The 21292-nt window shown below is 37.3% G+C and overlaps 1 protein-coding gene across 1 annotated transcript; it reads right to left on the bottom strand.

Moving 5' to 3' along the window:
- Positions 1-6362: 6362 nt before the first annotated feature.
- On the bottom strand, positions 6363-21245 carry Fancb (FA complementation group B). The gene is made up of 9 exons (XM_034485509.2): positions 20945-21245; positions 18164-19177; positions 14890-15042; positions 13794-13886; positions 11629-11772; positions 10423-10586; positions 7849-8276; positions 7494-7728; positions 6363-6863 (listed from the first exon to the last, which is right to left on the bottom strand). Exons 2-9 carry the CDS (start codon positions 19088-19090, stop codon positions 6455-6457), a joined length of 2553 nt encoding a protein of 850 aa, XP_034341400.1. The 5' UTR covers positions 19091-19177; positions 20945-21245; the 3' UTR covers positions 6363-6454.
- Between the last annotated feature and the right edge of the window lie 47 nt (positions 21246-21292).

The raw sequence follows: 21292 nt of genomic DNA on the forward strand, positions 1-21292 counted from the left end.
AGAGAGAGAGAGAGAGAGAGAGAGAGAGAGAGAGAGAGATTAAACAAATTTTTCAAGTATATGCTAGTATCAAAGCTAGCAGCCAGAAACAACTCAGCTATAACAGAACCTTTCATTTTTTGTCACAAGAAATCATATTTTTTGAAGTAACTGGCAATGCAGTGAAAACTGCATTTGTTTGACTCAGAGTGTATCCATGAAAATGTTATCTACTTTTAATCTCATTCCAAGGCTTAATTTCCTGTGATTATAACTTTTGGCTTTTAAAATTAGGACTAGCTACTTCAAGCAGGATATACACAGTGTTCTTTCATCCACAGAGGACAAAGTCCTTTCTCTCAGTCTGATTAAGTCCAAGAGGGTGGTTTTGTGCCAGTTCTAGATCAGCTATTTCTGCCTAGCAAAGATCTTGCATTTGCTACCTTATAAAGGTCAAGGGTAACCTCCAGAAACAGTGATGAAGTCCACCTCCCCAGTCACTTGAGCTGGAAGAAAAATGAATCTTTCTAAAAAGAAAGTTCTGATACAGAAAAAAAAAAGGATATGTGTATTCAAGAGGTAATTAATAGAGCACATGATACTTACAACTCCTGACTGAACTTGTAAGGACTAATGCTAAACATTCTGATGCCAAGTGACATGCTTACTGAGCATAACACTACTTATACTCTGTCCTAAGTGACTACTTCTATAAGGAAATGTGTTGTGGGAAGTATTAAAAATGAGTGGCAGTTCCCGTGCTATGCCCAGCACCGGCGAGCCACATGGCACCAGAATTCCAAAATCTCTCCACCAAACTCGGTAAATTCCCTCTTTGTTGGGTCACTATCATGCCAGCCCCCTTCTTCAAAACCCCCAAGGCCTTTGTGGTGCACATCAGGCAAACCCACACTTTGCTACTACACCTTTCTTTCTTGAACTCAGTCGAGTCGCCACTAAAAGAAAAACACTACACGAGCTTAGTTCAGAACCAATGGTAACTCAATCTCTGGGTGCAACAACTAGAGCGTTAATCTTGTAAACCATATTAAATCTAAATCCTCGGGTGGCGAACCCTGACGGATTCCTCATAAACCGGGAGACACTAGTAGCTACATTTTACTCTCTCTCTCTCCAGTCCCACCTGCTGCCTCTGACCTCTCTCCGGTTCCTCCCTTCCTGTCCCACCTGGAAGTCCTGCCTCCTCCTTGCCCAGTGATTGGCTCATTTATTAATTAGGGGATTGGTTCACAAGAAGTCACCTAAGAACGTGACTCACTCCTTGTCCACAGCCCCTCCCAAGAGAGCAGAATTAGCATTAAAATACAAACAGCACCAGACCCGCCCACAACAGAAATGGATAATTAAAGATCAAGTTAAAGTGGGTAAAGAACTTCCTAACTGAACTCAGGGCCTCGATGAAGTTCTTTCTCTTTTCTTTTTCTTTTCTTTTCATCGCTTCCCATCTCCTTTCTTTTCTCTTTCCTTTTCTTTCTTCTCTCTCTGTCTCTCATTTTTCCACTCATATAATACATCCTGACCCTCTCCACTCCACCCAGCCCCTCCTCCCCTCCACAAGGTAAGTACTTTCATCCAGCAAAGCCATTTTGCTAGAGTGCTGTGGGTGTTTTGCTCGCCTGATTACCGTTATAAAAAAACAGTATCTAAATAGGATCCACTTACTAAATATAGCAGGCAGAATAGATACTGAAAAGAGATTCTAAAAGGTAAACGAACATGCCATTAGATTGTTGTTTCAATGTTACAGTTACAGTTGTTTCAATGGTGCATCTAAAATGCAAAATACCTGTGGGCTATAAATTAAGGACCTTTTTAAAATACCAATAAAATTTAGAGGGACTTTAAAAATATGACCAGACTATAAGCATTCCAAGAATATGGACCAAAGGAAAATAAGGCTTTCTGTGGTTGTTAAGATAATGACCAAGTCACATCACGGATATAGATAGCCCCAAATGGTAAACAGAACAAGCCCTCTGAGGAACTCAATGAAGTATACAGTTTGTGTTTCAACATTCTTTCGACTTCACCAACTGTCCCTAAAAGCAAATGTGTCATGTTCTTCAAATGAGGTTGCCTGAGGGGAGTAAAAAAGAAATCTACATTTGCAACTTCTAAAAATGGGACATAATATTTTTGCAAATGAAAAGTAGAGAACATGGAAGAAAAAATGATTTCTCCCTATGTCTAGTACTGTACAAGAGCAAAGCAGAAGGGGAGGAAAGGAAGCAAAGGGAAAAATCAAAGCTTTGCATAGGTTTCTGGCTTAGACGTGTAGAGTGAAAAATTATAAAGACCATTTTATAAAATATATACAGGCTTTTTCTTTACCCTAGACCTGAGCAAAAGAATGCAAGTTCCAGAAGGCGGAACTGAATGTAAGATTTCAGGCCTTCACTGCCCTAGGGTACATCCAGGGAAGAGCAACATTCCTTAGGCCTCAGGGAGGGGGACCTGTCTGTGGGTGGGGAAGGCCCAGGGCAGGAGGACACATTCCTGACCACAGAAAGGGATGTAGGTTATTTGGGTGGTTCCAAGAACTAGCTAACTTTCCACTGTTCTTGGTTACCCCTCTCCCCTTGAGGTCTTCCCAGTATTACAACCTGCTGATGTTCAAAATCTGTAAAACAACCAATCATGTGTAACCTCACAAAAATGCAACCAATCATGTGTAACTGTGCAAAAATTCCTCCTTTTCCCCACCCCATGCTATAAAAAAGGCCTCTCAGCTTGCTGACCTTTTGTCAAACTTTGTTCCTGTGTGGATGAGCAGTTTGACCTTGGCTAGCCAACTCTCCCCCAATAAACCTCTGCTGATTGCATCCAGGTACGGTGTCTTGTGATTTTGGGGTGGCCATGATTTCCTGAGTCTTGAGTAAGGGTCTCCCGAGTTTGGAGGTCTTCAGATGACTCAATTTTTTTTTTAATTTTTATTAGGGGGAACAGCTGGACATGGAAGTTGATTATATATTTTTCCCAAGACTGGGGAAAAATATTTAGCCAATTCTAAATGGTATAAAGGAATGTTATAACAATAAAATATTCACTTGCATAATTAGAGCTTTTAAAGTACCTGCTGTTTTTAAAAGTGATTACAACAGGGGTATAAGCTCAAGGTGTTTGTGTGCCTCCCTCTAATTTGGATTAAGTTTTCCCCCAGAGTTGGTAACAATGCTAATAACTATACTTAATAGGTTTATGTACCTAACTAACCATATGTGGTCAGGCCAGGTAACACAAGCTATTTGGGAGACTGAGGCAGGAAGAGCATAAGTGTCAATGCCTGCTAGGCTACAGAATGAGTTCAAGATTAGCTTGGATGTATTAGTGAGACCCTGTCCCAGGACAACTGGATACAATGTCGAGATCAAGAGATCATGGGGAGCCCAGCTCCAAAAGATGCAACTTCAAAACACCTAAGAGTCTGGAAACATCACAGAAGACAGGCGACCAAGATGTCTGCTGGGAGGCTGTGTCTCCTAGATATGATTGTCTAAACAAGACCAGAATAATGGTAATATCAACAAATATACTAATGCAGGAAGGGGAAAATCTCATAGTGGCTCATCCTTAGACAAAGAACTACAGGCAAGTAGCCATTCCCAGGGATGAGCCCCCTAACTTTTTATATAATACCAAACAGTCAGACCAGAATTATTCTATACGCAAATAAAAACAGACTCAGCAGGCTGTATCTATCTTTGTTGCACAAGCACAACAATATTAATTAAAAACAAAACAGATGCCATTGGTTTGAGAGGAAGGTAGGGGTGGAGACATGGGAGGAGCAAGAAGGAGGGGACATGGGAGAAGTTAGAGGGAGGAAAGAGAAGCTGTAAATGATGTAATTATATTTTAATAAAAGTATATTAAAATTTCAAAGTAAAAGGACTGGGTGGGTATATATAGCTGAGTATTAGAGCATTTGCTTAGCTGGTGTGGGATTCAGAATCAAGGCTTAATCCCTAATACTGAAAAACAAATTAATCATATGTATTTACACACACACACACACACACACACACACACACACACACACATATATATATATGAATGTATTTACATGTACTTTAAAATTACTAGTAGGCATACAGCTACCTGTGAATAAATATTACATTTCTTGACCCTTTACTAAATCTAGACCCTGTTTATCTTGAAATTTTTCTCTAAAGAATTTGGGCAAACTGACAGTTGTCAAGAAAATAACCTATATTCTTTTAAAACCATTTACATGCCCAGATCATTAGGTATTGAGAATTCTAAAGGAAGGGAGCAATTAGCAGTCATGCATGAAACATAATGTATCATTTTCTACAATCTTTATCTCTTTCAACTAGGAAGGCAATCAGCATCTTATTCAAGGATTGTAGAACAAAAGAGGCCATGAAGATTCCTTTTGGCCTATACCCGCCCCACTTCCTTTCTTTTCCAGACACTATTGTTAAGATTTCTTTTTCAGGGTTAGAGGGATGGTTTAGTGGGTAAAAACACTAGGCACCAAGAAGATGACTTGAGTCCCGTGCCAGGGGACCCACATGGTGAAAGGAGAGTGACTTCCAAAAGTGTTCACTGAAGTCCACATGTATACCATGGCACTTGCACACAGACACTAATGCATAGACACACACAGAGACACACATATATTACATTTTCTTACAATTATTTTCAGAAAGAGAAAGTCGGTGGAATTTTTTTTTCAAATGTTTCTCACTAGATATTACATATCAGTTCTTTAATGAATTTTCACTTGAAAATTTCTCTCTACTGAGACCACAGTCTTTTGTTTAGTTAGAATTTAGTATTTCAGCTTTTGCCTATAGTTGGGATTTCAGAAGGCATCCAAAAGCATTTTCAATTTTTTTTTGCATGTACAATATGTGTGAGCACAGGGATATGCTTGGTACACCTTCCATCTTGAGATGGAGTCTCTTTTAGTTCGCACTAATATATAAAGCTAGCCCAGTGAAATTATAGGAATTCTTCTGTCTCTACTCCTCTCACTGTAGGAGTGGTTGAAGCACTACGTTATAGGTGCATGCTTCTGCATCCAGCTTCTCTAGGACCTCAGCATCAGAACTGTCCCCAACTATGCATGGCAAGGGCTTTTAATCCACTAAGCTCTCTGCCTAGCCCCACAGTTTTACGTTAACAGAGTAGCTTACGAGGTACACTTAGCCCTCTGAGAAAGAGGTACTTCTAAGAAAAATATCCTGAGTTCTTTACATTCCTACAGAACTATATCATTTCAGAGCAGTTGATTAATACAACATAACCAGGACCTCACATGCTTGTCACTAAATTTTCCAGAAGAGCTAGGTATTTAAAGAAATTGTGGTTTCTGGCAATCTTGTTGAATTTTCATCCATTTGAAGCTTGTTTTAACTCGCTATGTTCTACTAAGCAGCAAAATACACAAAAAGAATCAAGAGAATTTTTTAAATAGAACAAAATACTTTTTACTTAAGTGGTACGTTTAAAAAAAGATTTCTCAACCTAAATTATTCACATTTCAGTTCTTTGGATTATTGGATTTAGTTATCTGCTGTGTGGGCAGTCCTTGCAGAGCAGACGCTTTCAAAGGATCCTGGCTGTAACAACCCCTCAGAGGTACGCTGGGGATATTATGGGCATCTAGAAGGTAGAGGAGGCCAAAGATGCTGCCAAACCTTCAATTAAGCACAAAACAGAGCTCTACAACAGATAATCACCCAGTCCAAAGTGTCACTAACACAGACACTTACCCTGTCTCAGTTTTTCTGATTATATAAACATAACATGCTGTCTGACAACTCCTAACACACAAAAAGAAAAGTCTCCAGACATAGTCAAATGCCTCTCGCTTTAGAAAGTCGAAGCAGAGAGAGAGAAAATAACAAGATACAAACTGCTGCTCTATTAGAAATACTATATTGTGTCATCAGAGTTCATCACTGAGCTGGAATAGTGGCATACACCTGCGATTTTGGTACTCAAGAGGCTGAGACAGGAAGATTGCCTCAATCATTTGCTTTTTTTTGTTGTTGTTTTTTCAAGACAGGGTTTCTCTGTGTAGCCCTGGCTGTCCTGGAACTCACTCTATAGACCAGGCTGGGCTGGAACTCAGAAATCTGCCTGCCTCTGCCTCCCAAGTGCTGGGATTAAAGGCATGCGCCACCACCGCCCGGCTGATTGCCTCAATCATAAATAAGACAAGTCCGGGCTCCATAATGAGTTCTAGGATAGCTTGAATTGCAGAATGAAACCCTACATCAAACATGCATACACACACACACACACACACACACACACACACACACACACTAAATAAATAAATAAATAAATAAATAAATAAATACCAGTAAAACAAAAACAAGACTCTAGGAATTATAATAAGCTTTTATCTTTATATTAAGAAAGGATAACAAGTGAGGCCAATAATTATGAAATATTTTAAATCAATATTTTTAAAGTGAAATTACAAATCAGCCAATGACTTTACAATGAGGTCTGATTTCAACTGAATCTCAGCTAATGCCAAAGTCATCTCCGCATAGCTGCTGCCGTTTACCGTCTTGTTCAGGTGCTTTAATATCTTTTCTCTCTGAACTTCGCGCTTGTACTGACGGATTTTGGCCCTTCTTCCTGAAAAAGCTGGGGCCCTATTATCTGTTTTCCTTGTTCTGCAGTTAGAAACCCCTCCGCCTCTAACATAATCGAAGGCAGAAGTGGAAACAGAACAAAAGGTAACCAGTTCCGCCTCCAAAGTGGATGACAAATGATCAACTAAGAAATCCTCATTTTCAAACTTCAGATATTTGAAGGAACATATTTCAGGGAGAACTTTGATGAGATGGTCGAGACACTGGAACAAAACTCCTTGGCTCCTAAGATGAAAGACAAGAGTGATGTGACACAATTGTGACAACACACAAGTTTCATGCAAGAGGCTCTAGCAATCAATTAGTATTTATTCATAAGCGCAAAGATCAATAGAATCAAAATACATGCTTTCATTGATAACATATTAGTTATGTCAATGCATGTGTCCTATGCCAATTAACTTAGTAGCAATCAAGTTACTGGCCTGATTACGTATCATTTGCTCAGTAACAACAGCAGCATAGGATCTACTGAATATTCACTATAGACAAGGGGTAAATTGTAAAATAATTACTAGGTTCAAAAAACAAAAGACTAAAACAGAGACATTAATTTTCTATCCATTCCAGCAATACCAAGCCAATACAACATGTCTCAGCACAGAATTCTACAGAGATGTTTTTTTTTTTTTTTTTCGTTTTTTTTCAACACAGGGTCTCTCTGTGTAGCCCTGGCTGTCCTGAAACTCACTCTATAGACCAGGCTGGACTTAAACTTACAGAGGTCTGCTTGCATCTACCTCCCAAGTACTGGAATAAAGACATATACTGCCAACACCTGGCTTTGAGAGACTGTTATTAGACCACTCAGACACATGAACTTCTCCGAACTGGTTTGAATTGGGTGTGCATTACCTGCAATGTATTGTTAAAATTCCTTCAAATGCTGTTCTCTGCTCCCAGGAGAAGAGTGCTCCACAATTCCGTAGCTTTTTATAAAGGTAAATTTCTGTATAGTCTTGAACTCTTTCACATTTCATGTGTTTCAAGAGCCATACCTTCATAAAATTCGGGGCATGGGTAGGTGAGGTGACACAGAAGGGGTACTTGGGCAATACTCCAAGAAGTGAAAAAAGATCCTCCGTATGTTCTACAAGAAAAACACATCACAAGTGCTAGCCTTAAATTCTGCCTACCATCAACCGTTTTTCCAAATCTTCTGATTCAATTAAGCATACAACAACAAAAATTACCCCCTCAAATTACCTACCTATGGATTGCTTCTTTGGGAATGCCAGTAGGTGGTTCTTACTAAAAAGATCTTGTAGATTCAAATCAAGGTTGCCACAGAAAATATAGTCATGCACAGTACTTTTATGATTATCTCTGTCACTAACGTTTAGCAGCACAGTGCAACACAATTTGTTGAATACTAACAGTGGTGAAAGAGAAGTTATGGCAGTAATTATGTGTATAGATTCTGCCTTAGATGAGTGTCCACAAAAAGAGCTTTTCTCTTCCTTGATACCAGAAGTCAACTTCATTCTTTTGATCTCTGGTCCTGTTTCCTTTGGCATCAAGTAAGCTTCTGGAAAAGAATTCATACTCAAACTAATCACCTGACTTTGACACTTCACAAGATGAAAACTGGACCTGTTTCCTTGATCCATTATCAGTGATAAAGTCATCTCGTTAGATCTATGGGGAAAAAAAGAATTTGTTTTATTCTACATGTTCTTTTTTTAAAAAATCAAATAGAAGAGTAAATGTTTTCAAAAACAACAAAACAGATATTTTTCTCCTTCTCTTGGAAAAATCATTTCAAGGCAGAATATTTAAAGTATTGGGAGTTAAAAGCCTGTGACCTTAGTTATACGGACCACAGTCCTGGGCAGGCCTAATCCCACACCTAAGAGGAACTGGCCATAATAAACTAGGTGGGCTTGCTGTTTTTTTTTTTTAAATGGGGCCAGAGATAACATGAAGTTAGGTAGGGAGAGAAGTAGAAGTAGATCCAGGAGGAATTGAGGCAGGATGGTTAATATGATGAAAATACATTGTATGAAATCATCAAGGAATAAATAAAATATTAAAAATAAATGAGAAGAAACTAGTCATTTTTAAGTTCTAGTAATAATTTAGAATAAAATATCTTTAACATAAAATATGAAAATACTTGTCTTACACTCTCCCAAGTAATTGAAAATCTAACTTAAATATAGATTATTTATCTTTCAGAAGTTCTTTTCTAATTAATATTTCTCACAGTTTAGAACTATGATGTAGGTTTATTTAGGCATATTCTAACTCCATCAACATTATCAAGAAATGGTAACACACCCCAAAGAGAGAACCTGCATGGCCTGCAGAGGTATACTAAAAATTATGCAAAAACCTTTAAAGAAACAATTTATAATAATCATACTGTTGATGTTATGGTTCTTTGAGTATCATACACAGATTATACAATGAAGACAATGGTGATTTTGTTGGCATAATAGAGAACTAAGTTTTCAGCAAGGGGTGGGGGATGGAGATACAAGACTGGTAGTGATAAGAATATGCATATAAAGTTTTTAGTCCGAATTGAAAGTATCAGCATGGATTTCTACTGGGTTTTATTACTAAGAATAAGATTCCACAGTCAACTGGTCAACCAAAGATAGCACTTATACCGACACATAAAAAAAATGCCCAGAAACAATAATCCACCCAGGTCCCAACAGGCACCATGTTATGTCTGGGCTTTTATTTCTAACCACAAATCATAATATTTAAGGGTGTAAGTATATAACTACCGAAGAGCTTCTCTTTATAAGGTTATTCTGGCTTGTAAATCCCAAAGCATTCTTTCTTCCTGAAAGAAGAAGGCATCATCTTTGAAGTATACTCTTAACCTAAATTCAAACATCACTCTGGCTCAGCCTCTAGATCTAACTTCTGATTTAGTGGAAATAAAGGTGACAGGGAAACATGTAAAGGGACATTTACAGGATGAAAACAGCAAAGTCAGCCCACAGAACTTTATAGGGGTAAAGGCAGAGTTTCAAAATATACATTACAAGAAAAAAAACAACATTCATACTTAGGTTTGCAAAACTTGTATGTACCTAAGTCACCACATGAAACCAAAAGCCCAAACCCTGTATGGTCCATCACCTCAAACATCTTAGAAGTCAGTGAACAAGCAGGCATAGTGACACACACTTGGAACCCTGTAGCTGGGATGGCTGGGACATGAGGATGAAGAGTTTGAAGCCAGGCTGGGCAAAACAGGGTTCTAGATCAACTTAGGCTACAGAGTCAGATCTTGTCCCAGCAAACCAAAAGAAACTCACAAAAACAAGATTAAGTGGAAGCCTCCAATCACTAGGTAAGTTGCTTGGACTCCATTACCGTGAGGACAGTTGAATATACATACTAGCAGAGTCATCCCAACTTGTTCTTTCTCTGTGTGCACATTTGTGGTTCCCCAGTTTGGTGGAAACAGCAAGTTATTATTTTCCTATCCATGATTTCTAGCCCAAAGGAGAAAACTCCTCTATTATCAGAGACTTGTTATTTAACTAGAGACATAGCAAGTATGAACTGCAATGTCTCATACAAACCAAATTTCAAAAGCTTACAATGAAAACACATAGCTCATTTGTCCTGAGTACATGTTGAAATGAAACTTTGGGCAGAAGGGAGCCAATCAAATATTGAAATGAATTCTACTTGCTTTTATTCAATTTTTTAATAAGGCTACTAGAACAATTAAAATTGCACGTGCCTTATTTGACAGCTATTAGGCAGTGCTGGTACACAGCATCACTGTAGCATTATTACATTAAAATTGACTTACGGCTTCAAAGATGTGACTTTTGCGCCAACAACTAAGTCGTCATCTAGCACACGGCACCATGTCTGCTCTACAATATGTTCTGGCTCTGAACAATTTTCTGGTAAGTTTTCCTCAGGGGTAGGGACACTGTTTTCCTCTTCATCACAGAAAGGAACAAGACCTCCCTTAAAGAAAAATGTTAAAATAGATGACTACAAAAAATGCATTGAATAATCCAAAATGTATAGAAGGTAAATCAGTTTTGTAGCTTTATGGCTTGATGAAGCATGCCGGGCCTAAGAACCATAGACCACATCCTTCCGAAGATAGTCATGAATACAGCCCAATACATTTGTAGGTGATTACACCATATTGCAATGTCAATAGACTAGACACCACAGAGGCATTTTAAAATGAACTATAAATTGGCATAATAATAAATAATGAAAGTAATAAAATAACTTAAAAGTTATAGGCTACACATAACTTACTAAAATAAAATTCATGAAACAATTATATACTCAGGTCAAGAATCATGACCTGACTGGAAGTGGAATTATCCAATGTAGAGCCAGTGGGGCATAAAACTGGATTTTTAATAAAGTTTGATAATATATACCACAAGTATGGTGAAAACAATCCAATCTGTGACTTGCACTGAGCTCAAAATCTGAACTTCTGCATTAATAAAACTGACTAAATTATCCTTTTATGGGTAGTTTATAGAATTCTGCTGAAATTTTATCATTATTCTCCAGACCATTCTCAAGTCATTTCCATAAGCACAGGATTACAATTAGAAGAGCAATCACAGAGTTAGGAGAAATAACTGTATTACTTACTGAATCTACTACGTTGATGTCTAAATACCATCTGTGCATCAATACATTAAACCCTCCTAAGAACTACAGGAGCCTTTGCCAGTTGTAGTATTCTCTACATTTTTCAGATAAGACAAAAGAGCTAGAGAGGCTAAGTAACTTGCTTGAAGCCACACAGCTACAAAGTGGCAGAGCTGGCTTTGAACTGAAACAGAACTGATAAAATATTGGGCTCCTGAATCCAATGACTTTCAATATTATAAACATTGCTTTGTCACTCTTTTTTTTTTTTTTACCCAATGCGCAGTATTTTCTACTTTATTCTAATTTAAATAAAGTCTTTTACAAATCATACCTTATCAATTGATTAAATGATTAAAAAAAGAAATCATATGATTAACTTTACCTGCTCTAACTTCCCCTCCTCTTCACTTGGCACACTATCAACTTTCCCATACACGGAGTTTAAAAGAGCCTTCCAAGAGTTTGCAATAAATTTATCCTTAAATGAGATATGCTGCTTGAATTTGTTAAGAAAAATAAAAGAATTCTGTAAAAAAAAAAAAAAAAGGAAAGAAAGAAAAAGAAGAAAAAAATGTCACCCAAATTTCAACTGAAATAGCAAGTATCAAGAGTTCAGGAAGTACTTTTTCCAGATGAGGTCTGCAGAAAACACATGCAGAGAAAAGCTCTTTTGTTTATAGACTGTTACTCTCAGCAAAAGAGTTACTTTGTGTTCACACTAAGATTCCGGAAGTAACTGCTACAGAGTTTAGTCACCAAGCTGAGAATCTCCATACAGTAGTATCCATTTTATGGCTGAGTTAGTAACATGTACCACTCTGAATAAAACTGAGGCCTCGAAACAATGTTACATTTACAAAACAAAACAAGAAAATTCCTCTTTTTCTTTCCGAAATAGTTTGTTTCAAAAACAGTGTTCAGATGAGTAAAAACAGCATGGATAGTAAAATTTAATCTGAAGTTTGAAATTCTGTTCCTATACTTTTCACAACAAAAATTTAAAGGTAAGATATAATAATATTTATAATATGCTTTATTTGGTTTTGTTCTAGTACACTCTACTGACAAAAAAATCTGCTGAAAACTACTGAAGAAACTAACTTTGGCTCAGAACAGGGCATAGAGCAATACATTTCTTTTACTGTACAAGATTATTAGATTTTAGCTCTGAGGATGAAAAGAATTGTAGACTATATTTTGCTACTAAAACAGTCTTGCCATTGGGTTGACTGAAGTTGCTTTATTTAGATAGACATGTGAGACTGTTTAAATATTAATACAGCTTCCAATAAAATGGTTTTCTGTGTTTCAAAAACCTTTGGCTTCTTTCCTTTTGAACTAAACTTTTTTTTAAATCAATGACTGGAGGAGGGGAGACAGATTTACTTCTCTTACCTCATTACTAAGTGTGTAATGTGTCTAGTTAATATTTTGAAGCATCTCACACTGGCCTAGCTCTCCTGGTTTTGGACTGCTCATATTCCATTGCTCATATACTTGGTTACTTGCAATTTGGGTGGGAGATGTATCCGCACAAGGTGGGCTGACTGAAAATGGACCATTTGAAATTAACACTGGCCTCTATCATTTTTTTCTCTTGTCCCCTGTGCTCCAGCACAAAAATAGTAAAGCTCTAGTTTAAAATATTATGAAGCTTGGTTATTAAACCATAACTAAACCAAGCTCACTGTAAGAAATTTAATCAATATCAAAGTATTCCTCACCATCTTTTTGTAGACACATAATCCTGTAGCCAATAGATGGCTTACCTTTCCAGAATTTTCCCACATATGTTAAAAACTGTTTTCTTTCATCTCCTTTCAACCAGAAATCCAAACAAAAACCTAATATGGGAACAAACTACCCTACTTGACCCTGAGCCCTGCTTTAATATTCTTTATTGTGAACTCTACAGTCTTCATATGGCATAATTTGGAGTAGTTTCAAGTCTAAAAATGAAGTCAGAACCCACAAAACTTTATCCAAGTAAACGTATATAGTCTAGGAACTGCCTGGGAGGCCTGAACAATTTTTTTTCTTTCTAGGAGGCAAAACTTCCCTCTAAGAGACATGCTATGACATACTACTGATCATATATACCAGGATGCTTCCAAAACTGGGCTTCTTTTTATTTTCATTCATAGAGCTTGTAAACCCTACTAAATCCTAGAACAAAAGCTTATCGTTTCTAGACAAATACTTATATGCAGCATCACAATAGTTGGTGTTATTATTTTTGAGACAGGTCTTGCTGTGTTGCCTTGTCTGTCCTTCAGACTGTGTATAGATAAAGTTAAACTTAAACTAACAATTACCTTGTCTCACCTTTTTAAGTGCTAAAATCACAGGCCTGAAACATGACAATCTACCTTCATAGAATTAATCATTTTTTACAGTAGTACCCCAAACACAGAATTCTCTAAAATACCCCTTTTGTCTAAATGCAGAGTTGCTTAATCCTGCAAGCACATTCCTTTCAATACTATGTGCTTCAGTTAGAACTCATTAAGGAAAAAACAGAGGTAATCAGGGAACAGAAACACTAACGTCTAATTGGGCTTCCAGTGCTGGAAGCACCAAATAATAATTTTCATGCTCCTCTTCAGCCAAAGGGTCTTCATAGCAATCCAGTGGTTTGGTCTAATGACAGAAAACATCAACACAAATTGTGAAATAAATTGAAAATTCAGAGGATCAAAAAAATATAAGCCATATTTACCCAAAGGACAGTTCTTCATGAAAAAGAAATAATGTATTTTCAACATCTGGTAATTAGGCAAGTATCACTATGGTCCCTACTGTTACCACCTCAAATTTGTATACTGTGTCACAAAGTATCAGCTCATTACTTTCTAGGAAACCCTAGAGCAAAGAATACTTATCTTCATTGTACAAACATAAAAACATTTGGAGAGATTCCCATTCTGCTTAGATCTGAAACTTCGGGGAAAATAATCCATCTTATGATAAAGGTTTCAAGGTTGCTTCATCTCTTTCTTGTACTTTAAAGCATTTATGGCATTTAACCCATTTGTTTACTTTTGGGGGAAATAAACATGGTTTACAGCATGTGTGCTGGCATCATGTATGTGGAGGTCAGAGGACAACCTGTGGAAATCTGTTTTCTTCTGCTATGTGGTTTCCAGGCATACAACTCTGGTCACCAGGCTTGGCAACCAGTGCCCACAGGATGAAGCCATCTCGCTGTCACTCTTTTCCTCTTTTTAGAAGGAGTTTCATGATCTTTTATTCCTTCATCATTGCAATACTGCTTACTGGTACAAAATGATATTTTAGAAGCAAAAATAAAGTTCACTTAGAGCACAACTGACATTTGAGTGACAATTAGCTATGTCGTAATATAAGTTTATATAAAAAACATGGTCAATTTATAGAACATTTGTTGAGAAGGATAACATATAAAGGATTCACTAGATATAATTTTAGAATTTTAAAGTATGAAATCATGATTTCAATAGAGGAGCAACCATTTAAGTACTAAAATGACTCTCTATAATATATATACATATATATTAGATGTATAACATATTTAGTATATTAAAATAAATGATATAAAATATATATTATATCTGTACCTATATACATATACTAAAGACCGTACTACATAAACTACAGAACTTACTGAATACCACATTTTGACAAAATCTGTTATTGTAAATGAGGTCAGCTGATCTGCATCCAGAGAGTCCTCAAAAACGACCAGGACTTGTTCAGTTCCAACTCCAGCAAAGTCATTTACCAGTACCAAGCTAAGTTGTTCCCACTTAGCAACAACCTGAAAGAAAGGCAGCATCACAGGAAGAATACAGAAAAAAAAAATGTAAACCAACTCGGAAGTCTTTTTGTTCCATGCAGTTTTAAACGGTTAACTTCATACTTACAAGTGACTGATGCAAGTGGCAATATAAAAGCTAAAGATAAGCTAGTCTAGGATCCAAAACCAGATACTGAGATATTTATATCATATTTTATTAAAGCTTATCTAGATTCTTTTATTGTTCTAATTTCTATATCAAAAATCTTATGATCGGTGTACAAATTCAAACACTTCCCATAACTAAAACTTCGAGAAGCCTAGCATTTAGCATGAGTGAAACTCTAGTAATGAGGAGTCTTTTCTACAGCATGGCTAATTTAAGGATGACCTATTTCCCATAAGCCTCAGTGGATATGCTGTTTACAATCAGACCAGTTACCCATGGAATTCAGTAGTCTGGTTAACTGAAAGGTGAACTTAACAGCTTAACCCCAGTGGGGATGGAGGAGGCATTGTTATTTATCAGGGAAAAAAAGGGAAATGAATGGATCCTTAACAGCAGGACACCTAGAAGCATTCTACCCAAATCTAAAGATCTGTTACATTTATAATAGAATAGGATACATAGAGTTTTAAAGGTCCACAGAGCTAAAGGCTTTTTAACACAAGTATCAGATCATCTCCCTTAGGCAGAAGAGTTCAACTTCCCACTCAGAATCCAAGGAACATAGACGTGTTACCTAGATGACACAGGAAGGTAGCTTATGCTTCAGAAGAATGTAAATAAGGCACTTCAATCTGCATAATGAAATAGCCACCCTGCTCCTACAATAATTGTGTGGAAAATCTTCACACAATTCTGGGGCCCTAATGCACTACAGAAAGGAGACATGGACAATCAAAATTTGTTTTGTGTGCTCAGCTCATGTGTAGGCAGTCACGTTAGTGAGAGTTTATGGGTGTAGATCCTGACATTCCTGGGACTCCTAGGCCATTTAAACATCAAAGAACTACCTATGCATGTACATGTATATTTGTACTGAATCTTTCAACCACCGCTACTTAATACAAATATAATTAAACCAAAAATGGGAAGCACACATATAATTTTAAACTTTCAGTAAAAAGGTAAAGGTAATTTTAATATAGTCACCTCTCAGTGGAAGCGGAAGATTGGCTCCTAAACTCTCTGTAGGTTAAAAAAAAAAATCTGTGGATATTTATTGGTATAGTATTTGTATGTAATTTACAGCCAAGCATGGTGGTGCACGACTTTAATCCCAGCACTCAGGAGGCAGAGGTAAGTGGATATCAGAGTTAAAGGCCAGCCCTGTCTGCTAAGTGTGTTCCAGGACAGCCAGGCATATATAGAGAAACTCTGCCTCAAAAAAGTCAACAATAATAATAATACTCACATTCTGCCATGTACTATAAAACATACCTACATTATTTAAAATGTCAAATACAATAAAAGCTTAACATTACAGTGGTTATACTGTACTAGTTAGGGAATAAGGACAAGGAAAGAGTTTATACATATTCAATAAAACCCCAGTTTGTGTCAAATATTTCAAATCTGCAGTTGGCAGAATCAATGTACGTAGAATACTTAGATATGGAGGGCTGATTATTTAACCCAGTATATCCAGAACGTCACCATATCAACTCAATATAAGCAATTAAAAATCACAAACTTTTACTGCAATTTTACTAAATCTTTTTTTCAAAGACATTGTATTAGTTCAGCCTTGGTTTCCCCACGGTTGAGATGTGACACCATACGTGGCCCTTTACTAAATCTAAAATCTCAGGTTTGATTTCATATTTTAATACATTTTAATTCAGAGCACTCACATTTCAAATACTCAATAACTCCATAGAGCTAGTGGCTAAATTAGACAGTACAACTACAAAGCATATGAATCTTCTATTGAAAATACAAATATCTGTGCATACCTGACAATGGGCTCAAATTTGAAATGTTCACTAAACAGATTCTTGTCAAAACTTGCAGAGACAGTTTCCACTTGAGAGAAAGCCTAAGAGAAAATGTAGTCCTATCACTGAATTAAATACCTCTGGGGCTTTTATGAAGGGCTTGTCTGGGAGCAAATAAAATATTTGATGACTTAGATTTTCATAATTTACTTGAATTTATGCTCATTTGCATTTTTGTAAGCTATCTCAATTCCTTTGTGGAATAAAGTAGAATGAACAGAGTCATGGTTAACACACACAAAAAAGATTCTATATGGGAACAAAACTACTATGAAAGATATAATTTTATTACTTAATAAAATATTCATTCTATTATCTAAAACCTCTCACAGAAGGCCATAAATAGTAAAGGCTCAGAATTCAATATTAGCAAATGTTACATTCTATTTTAAATCCCACCATATGTATCGATTTGCCTTAACTGCTAAGTATAATTGTTCAAATATAATTACTGTACTTTCATTAACTGAGGCATTCCAATATGGTTACATTAATAAAAATTATAAATAGTTACAATAAGACAAACAAATATAAATTATACACTTATGCTTCCAAATTCAAAGCCTTTATGACTTCAAACACCAAGGCCCAAAACCAATATCAGGTAGGAATACAAATAACTTTAAGAAACAAATAAAAAACAAACAAACACCAAAAAATGGGCTGGAGAGATGGCTCAGCGATTAAGAGCCCTGACTGTTCTTCAAGAGGTCCTGAGCTCAATTCCTAGCAACCACATGGTGGCTCACAACCATCTATAATGGGATCGGATACCCTCTTCTAGTGTGTCTGAAAACAGCTACAATATACTCCTATACATTGAAAAAAATTGAAAAACGTAAAACAAATGAACCACCTACAAAAACTAATGATTCAAAACTGACTAACAAAACAAAAAGAAAGTCTAAAAATGGTTGAGCATGATGGTAACATGGGCTGTAAACCTAAGACTCAGGAGGCCAAGAAAGGAGAATGGAAAATGTAAAGCCAGCCTGAACTGTGCATATATATTTAGACCCAGTTCTGTTTCGAAAACAAAAAACAAAACAAACAAAAAACACACAAGAAAAGTCCACATAAGAAAAGTAAAGCCCAAGATTGCCAACTGAAATATTAGAAGACTGAGACTAAGCCCCCATACCTTAAATTTCTTTTCTGAAACTGCACAAGCCTTGGACGGGAATGACACGATGAAAAATCGGTTTCTTTTCCCTGCATCTAGAATTTGAACTGTACGGGGATCTAGAAATGGAAGCTGACATGCTCTTACAGGAATGCCATTCTGGAACAAAATGAGCTGATTCTTTCGTGTCAGAGCAATCAGAGACATTCTTAACTGGCTGTCCACCATCTCAGCTGCACAGACATGCACGTGACTTACTACACTACTGTAAGCAAGAGGGATCAGGTAACTATTGCTTAACATTTCTTGACTTTTAAGAGCATATGCATAAAGGATAGAATTGGAAAATTCATAATCTGATTCTGAAAGCTTGTGGGTACATTCCTCAGATGGTTCTGCTAGCCCCAAGAAACCTACGCCAAAATTTTCAATCTCACCTATCCACTCAATAGAGGAAAGCTTAACTGATATATTAGTAACTTTCCCAATTTCAGAAGAGATATAGAAGAATTGGTTGAGATCCTGCCAAAAAACTATAGGGCCATCAAAGATCTTTGTGTTCTCATCCAATGCATGGTTTAGTTCAAAACTCAAAAGTTTTTCCAGTTTGTTGAGATTGTGAAGAAACAGTATATAATATTTGAAAGCTTTACTATTATATTTTCTACATTGTATCAAAATGCAAGGAAGGTGAACTCTAGTTCTGAAATCTGACACACAGTAACAACACAGAATTTTTAAATGAGAATCTTTTTCATTGAGGTTTAAAGAAACAGTGGATATCACAAGGAATGTACTAGTTTCTCTGTCAAATATCATCCTTTTGACACATAAGACAGATGGATCTGTGGGCATTTCTAAATCTGCAAACTCGCCTCCGGACAACTGAAAAACAAGGATTTCCCCATTATAGCACAAGAACTTTGCTTGCTCATTAAATGGCATCGCTTGTTTGCCAGCCACTGTAATTCATCAAGTCTCTGTGTTGATCCAGTTCCAAATGCAAATGGATTCCAGTTGAGGCCTTTAATCCTAAAGATAAAAAAAAGAGAGAGAGACAAAATAGAACAGGCACAGTAGAAAAACAAATTTTGTTAGAAACTTCCTCATCATATGCTTCATAATAGACCTTGGTTGACCTTAGCCTCATAAGTCTCCGAACTCTGCTTCTGAAGTGCAGGAATCTCAGGTATGTATCATGCACCTGGTGACCATGTCATACCTACTCAAAAGAAAATTCTAAGTCTGAATAACTAAGAGAAGATACTTGAATGTGTGATCATCAGGCAAAGCTTTATTTAGATGTTCTATTTAAAATACCTTCTGTCAGAGAAATGGGTAAAGGTGCTAGCTGTGCAAGCCTGAACAAATAGGAGGGGCAGAGTTCACTTAGTAAAAAAACAAAAACTAAAACAAAAACCCTGATGTAGTGATGTGCCTACAACCACTGCACTCCTTTCCTGAGACAGAGACAGAGCCTCCTGAAAGCCCACAAGAATAAAGTTGGAATATGCAAAGCAGCAGCAGAAACTAGAAAGACTCTGCCTCAGCAGGGTAGAAGGTATGAATATGAACAACTCCAGAAAAGTATCCTGTGACATTCATATGAGTGCCATGGACACACACACACACACACACACACACACACACACACACATGCAATTAATAACTAATTTACAAAAGAGAGAGATGACTACAGAATTTAATGTGGCAATGAACTGAAATGTGTATCTTTGGCAATTACATTTCCAACCTGGCCCCAGAGAAATGGACCAAAAATGAAACAATACTACTACCTGGAAATATAGCCTGCACTCCTATTTGCAATATAAAAATTGAAAATTTGAATGATTACCAGTAAGAAAATAAACAGATGGCATATCACACTACAGTTAAAAGAAATGCAATCCTTATCATGATGGTTGAATTTTAGTAAAGAACATAGGTATCAAAGTAGGGAAATGGGAGTCGAGGGAAACTTTTAGTTTCTCAAGTATTTTTATGAAAGTTTTTAAACAAGTTTTAAACAGTGTTCAATTTTTCCCATCAAAATGTAAATATTGAAAATGCGGTGGGGAAAGATGCTAAATGCCTTTTGAAGGTGAACCAGTCACAGATGAGAGACATATGAGGTAAGAGCTGCTGAGGATTGAACTTCCGATCTCCAGCATGCACTGTACCAGTGAGCTACATCCTCAGTCCCTAGGAAAACGTTTTCTACAATTTACACTACAAGTAGTCTTCAGTGTCAGTCAATTGTACAGGAAGGCGGCATTGTTATGTTCAACTAAACCACCAAAGCTAATCAAGTTTGTCCTAGCACTCTATAAATCTAAGCTTTTACCAGCCTTGGCAGTGTTTGCATTTTACCTTGGATATGTATTGTGACTTGTTCTGCAAGTTTGGCAGCATCCTTGACTTTTACCCATTAGAAGTCAGACACACTCCTGTTCTCGAGCTGTGACAACCACAAATGTCACTTACCACTTACATGGCAGAAACACGAGTCCTACCCCCACCTCGTTAAGAAAAAGTACCTCAAAATAACATCTTTCCTTTTAACTTTCTACAACCACTTGAACTCAGAGCTCAAAGACACTTGCCTTGTGAGCGTCTCACAGTCCACAACTGTGGTGGTTATATACCTGTAATTTTGATCAGAGACAGACACAGGAAACTCACGTCTGAGAGTGGAGGCCAACCTAGGCTACAAAGTTGCAGGTCTGCCAGCACTATAAAGCGAAACACTACTGCAAAAAGCCTTAACAGAAAGAGTCGCCGAATATAGCGAATACTCACAATGCAAATTATCTGCGACGGGTCAGGAGTTAAAACCAAACCAAACCAGTTCTCCAAGGCAGCCAAATCGCCACGTTCCAGATGCACCAAGTGACTCCAAACCTCCCGCCCGCGCATTGCACGCTGGGACAACCAGCCCAATAGTTGCAAGAAAAACTCAGGCGGCAAAGCCTGCTGGAGGTGGTTGCCAGAGGCGACCTGGGAGGGGCGGGGCCTCCGAGTGGTTGAAGCAAATGGCCAGCTGAGTTGTAGGGGTTGAGCTTCAGGGAAAGCATCAGAGTGCTCCAGGCTACTTGGGGCGGGACAGCAGTGCCAGGAGGCCGTCTGAAGGCGGGGTTTTTCCTTAGA

This window comes from Arvicanthis niloticus, chromosome X (assembly GCF_011762505.2).
Source record: "Arvicanthis niloticus isolate mArvNil1 chromosome X, mArvNil1.pat.X, whole genome shotgun sequence".
NCBI lineage: Eukaryota > Metazoa > Chordata > Mammalia > Rodentia > Muridae > Arvicanthis > Arvicanthis niloticus.

Coding starts and splice junctions, on each gene's coding strand:
- Fancb (XM_034485509.2), bottom strand. CDS start 19,090: ATGCCATTTAATGAGCAAGCAAAGTTCTTGTGCTATAATGGGGAAATC. Junction 15,043..18,163: donor TTTCAGAAAAGAAATTTAAG/GTATGGGGGCTT, acceptor CCTTTCTTTCAG/GTTGTTGCTAAGTGGGAACA. Junction 10,587..11,628: donor AGGAGGGGAAGTTAGAGCAG/GTAAAGTTAATC, acceptor TTTTTCTTTAAG/GGAGGTCTTGTTCCTTTCTG.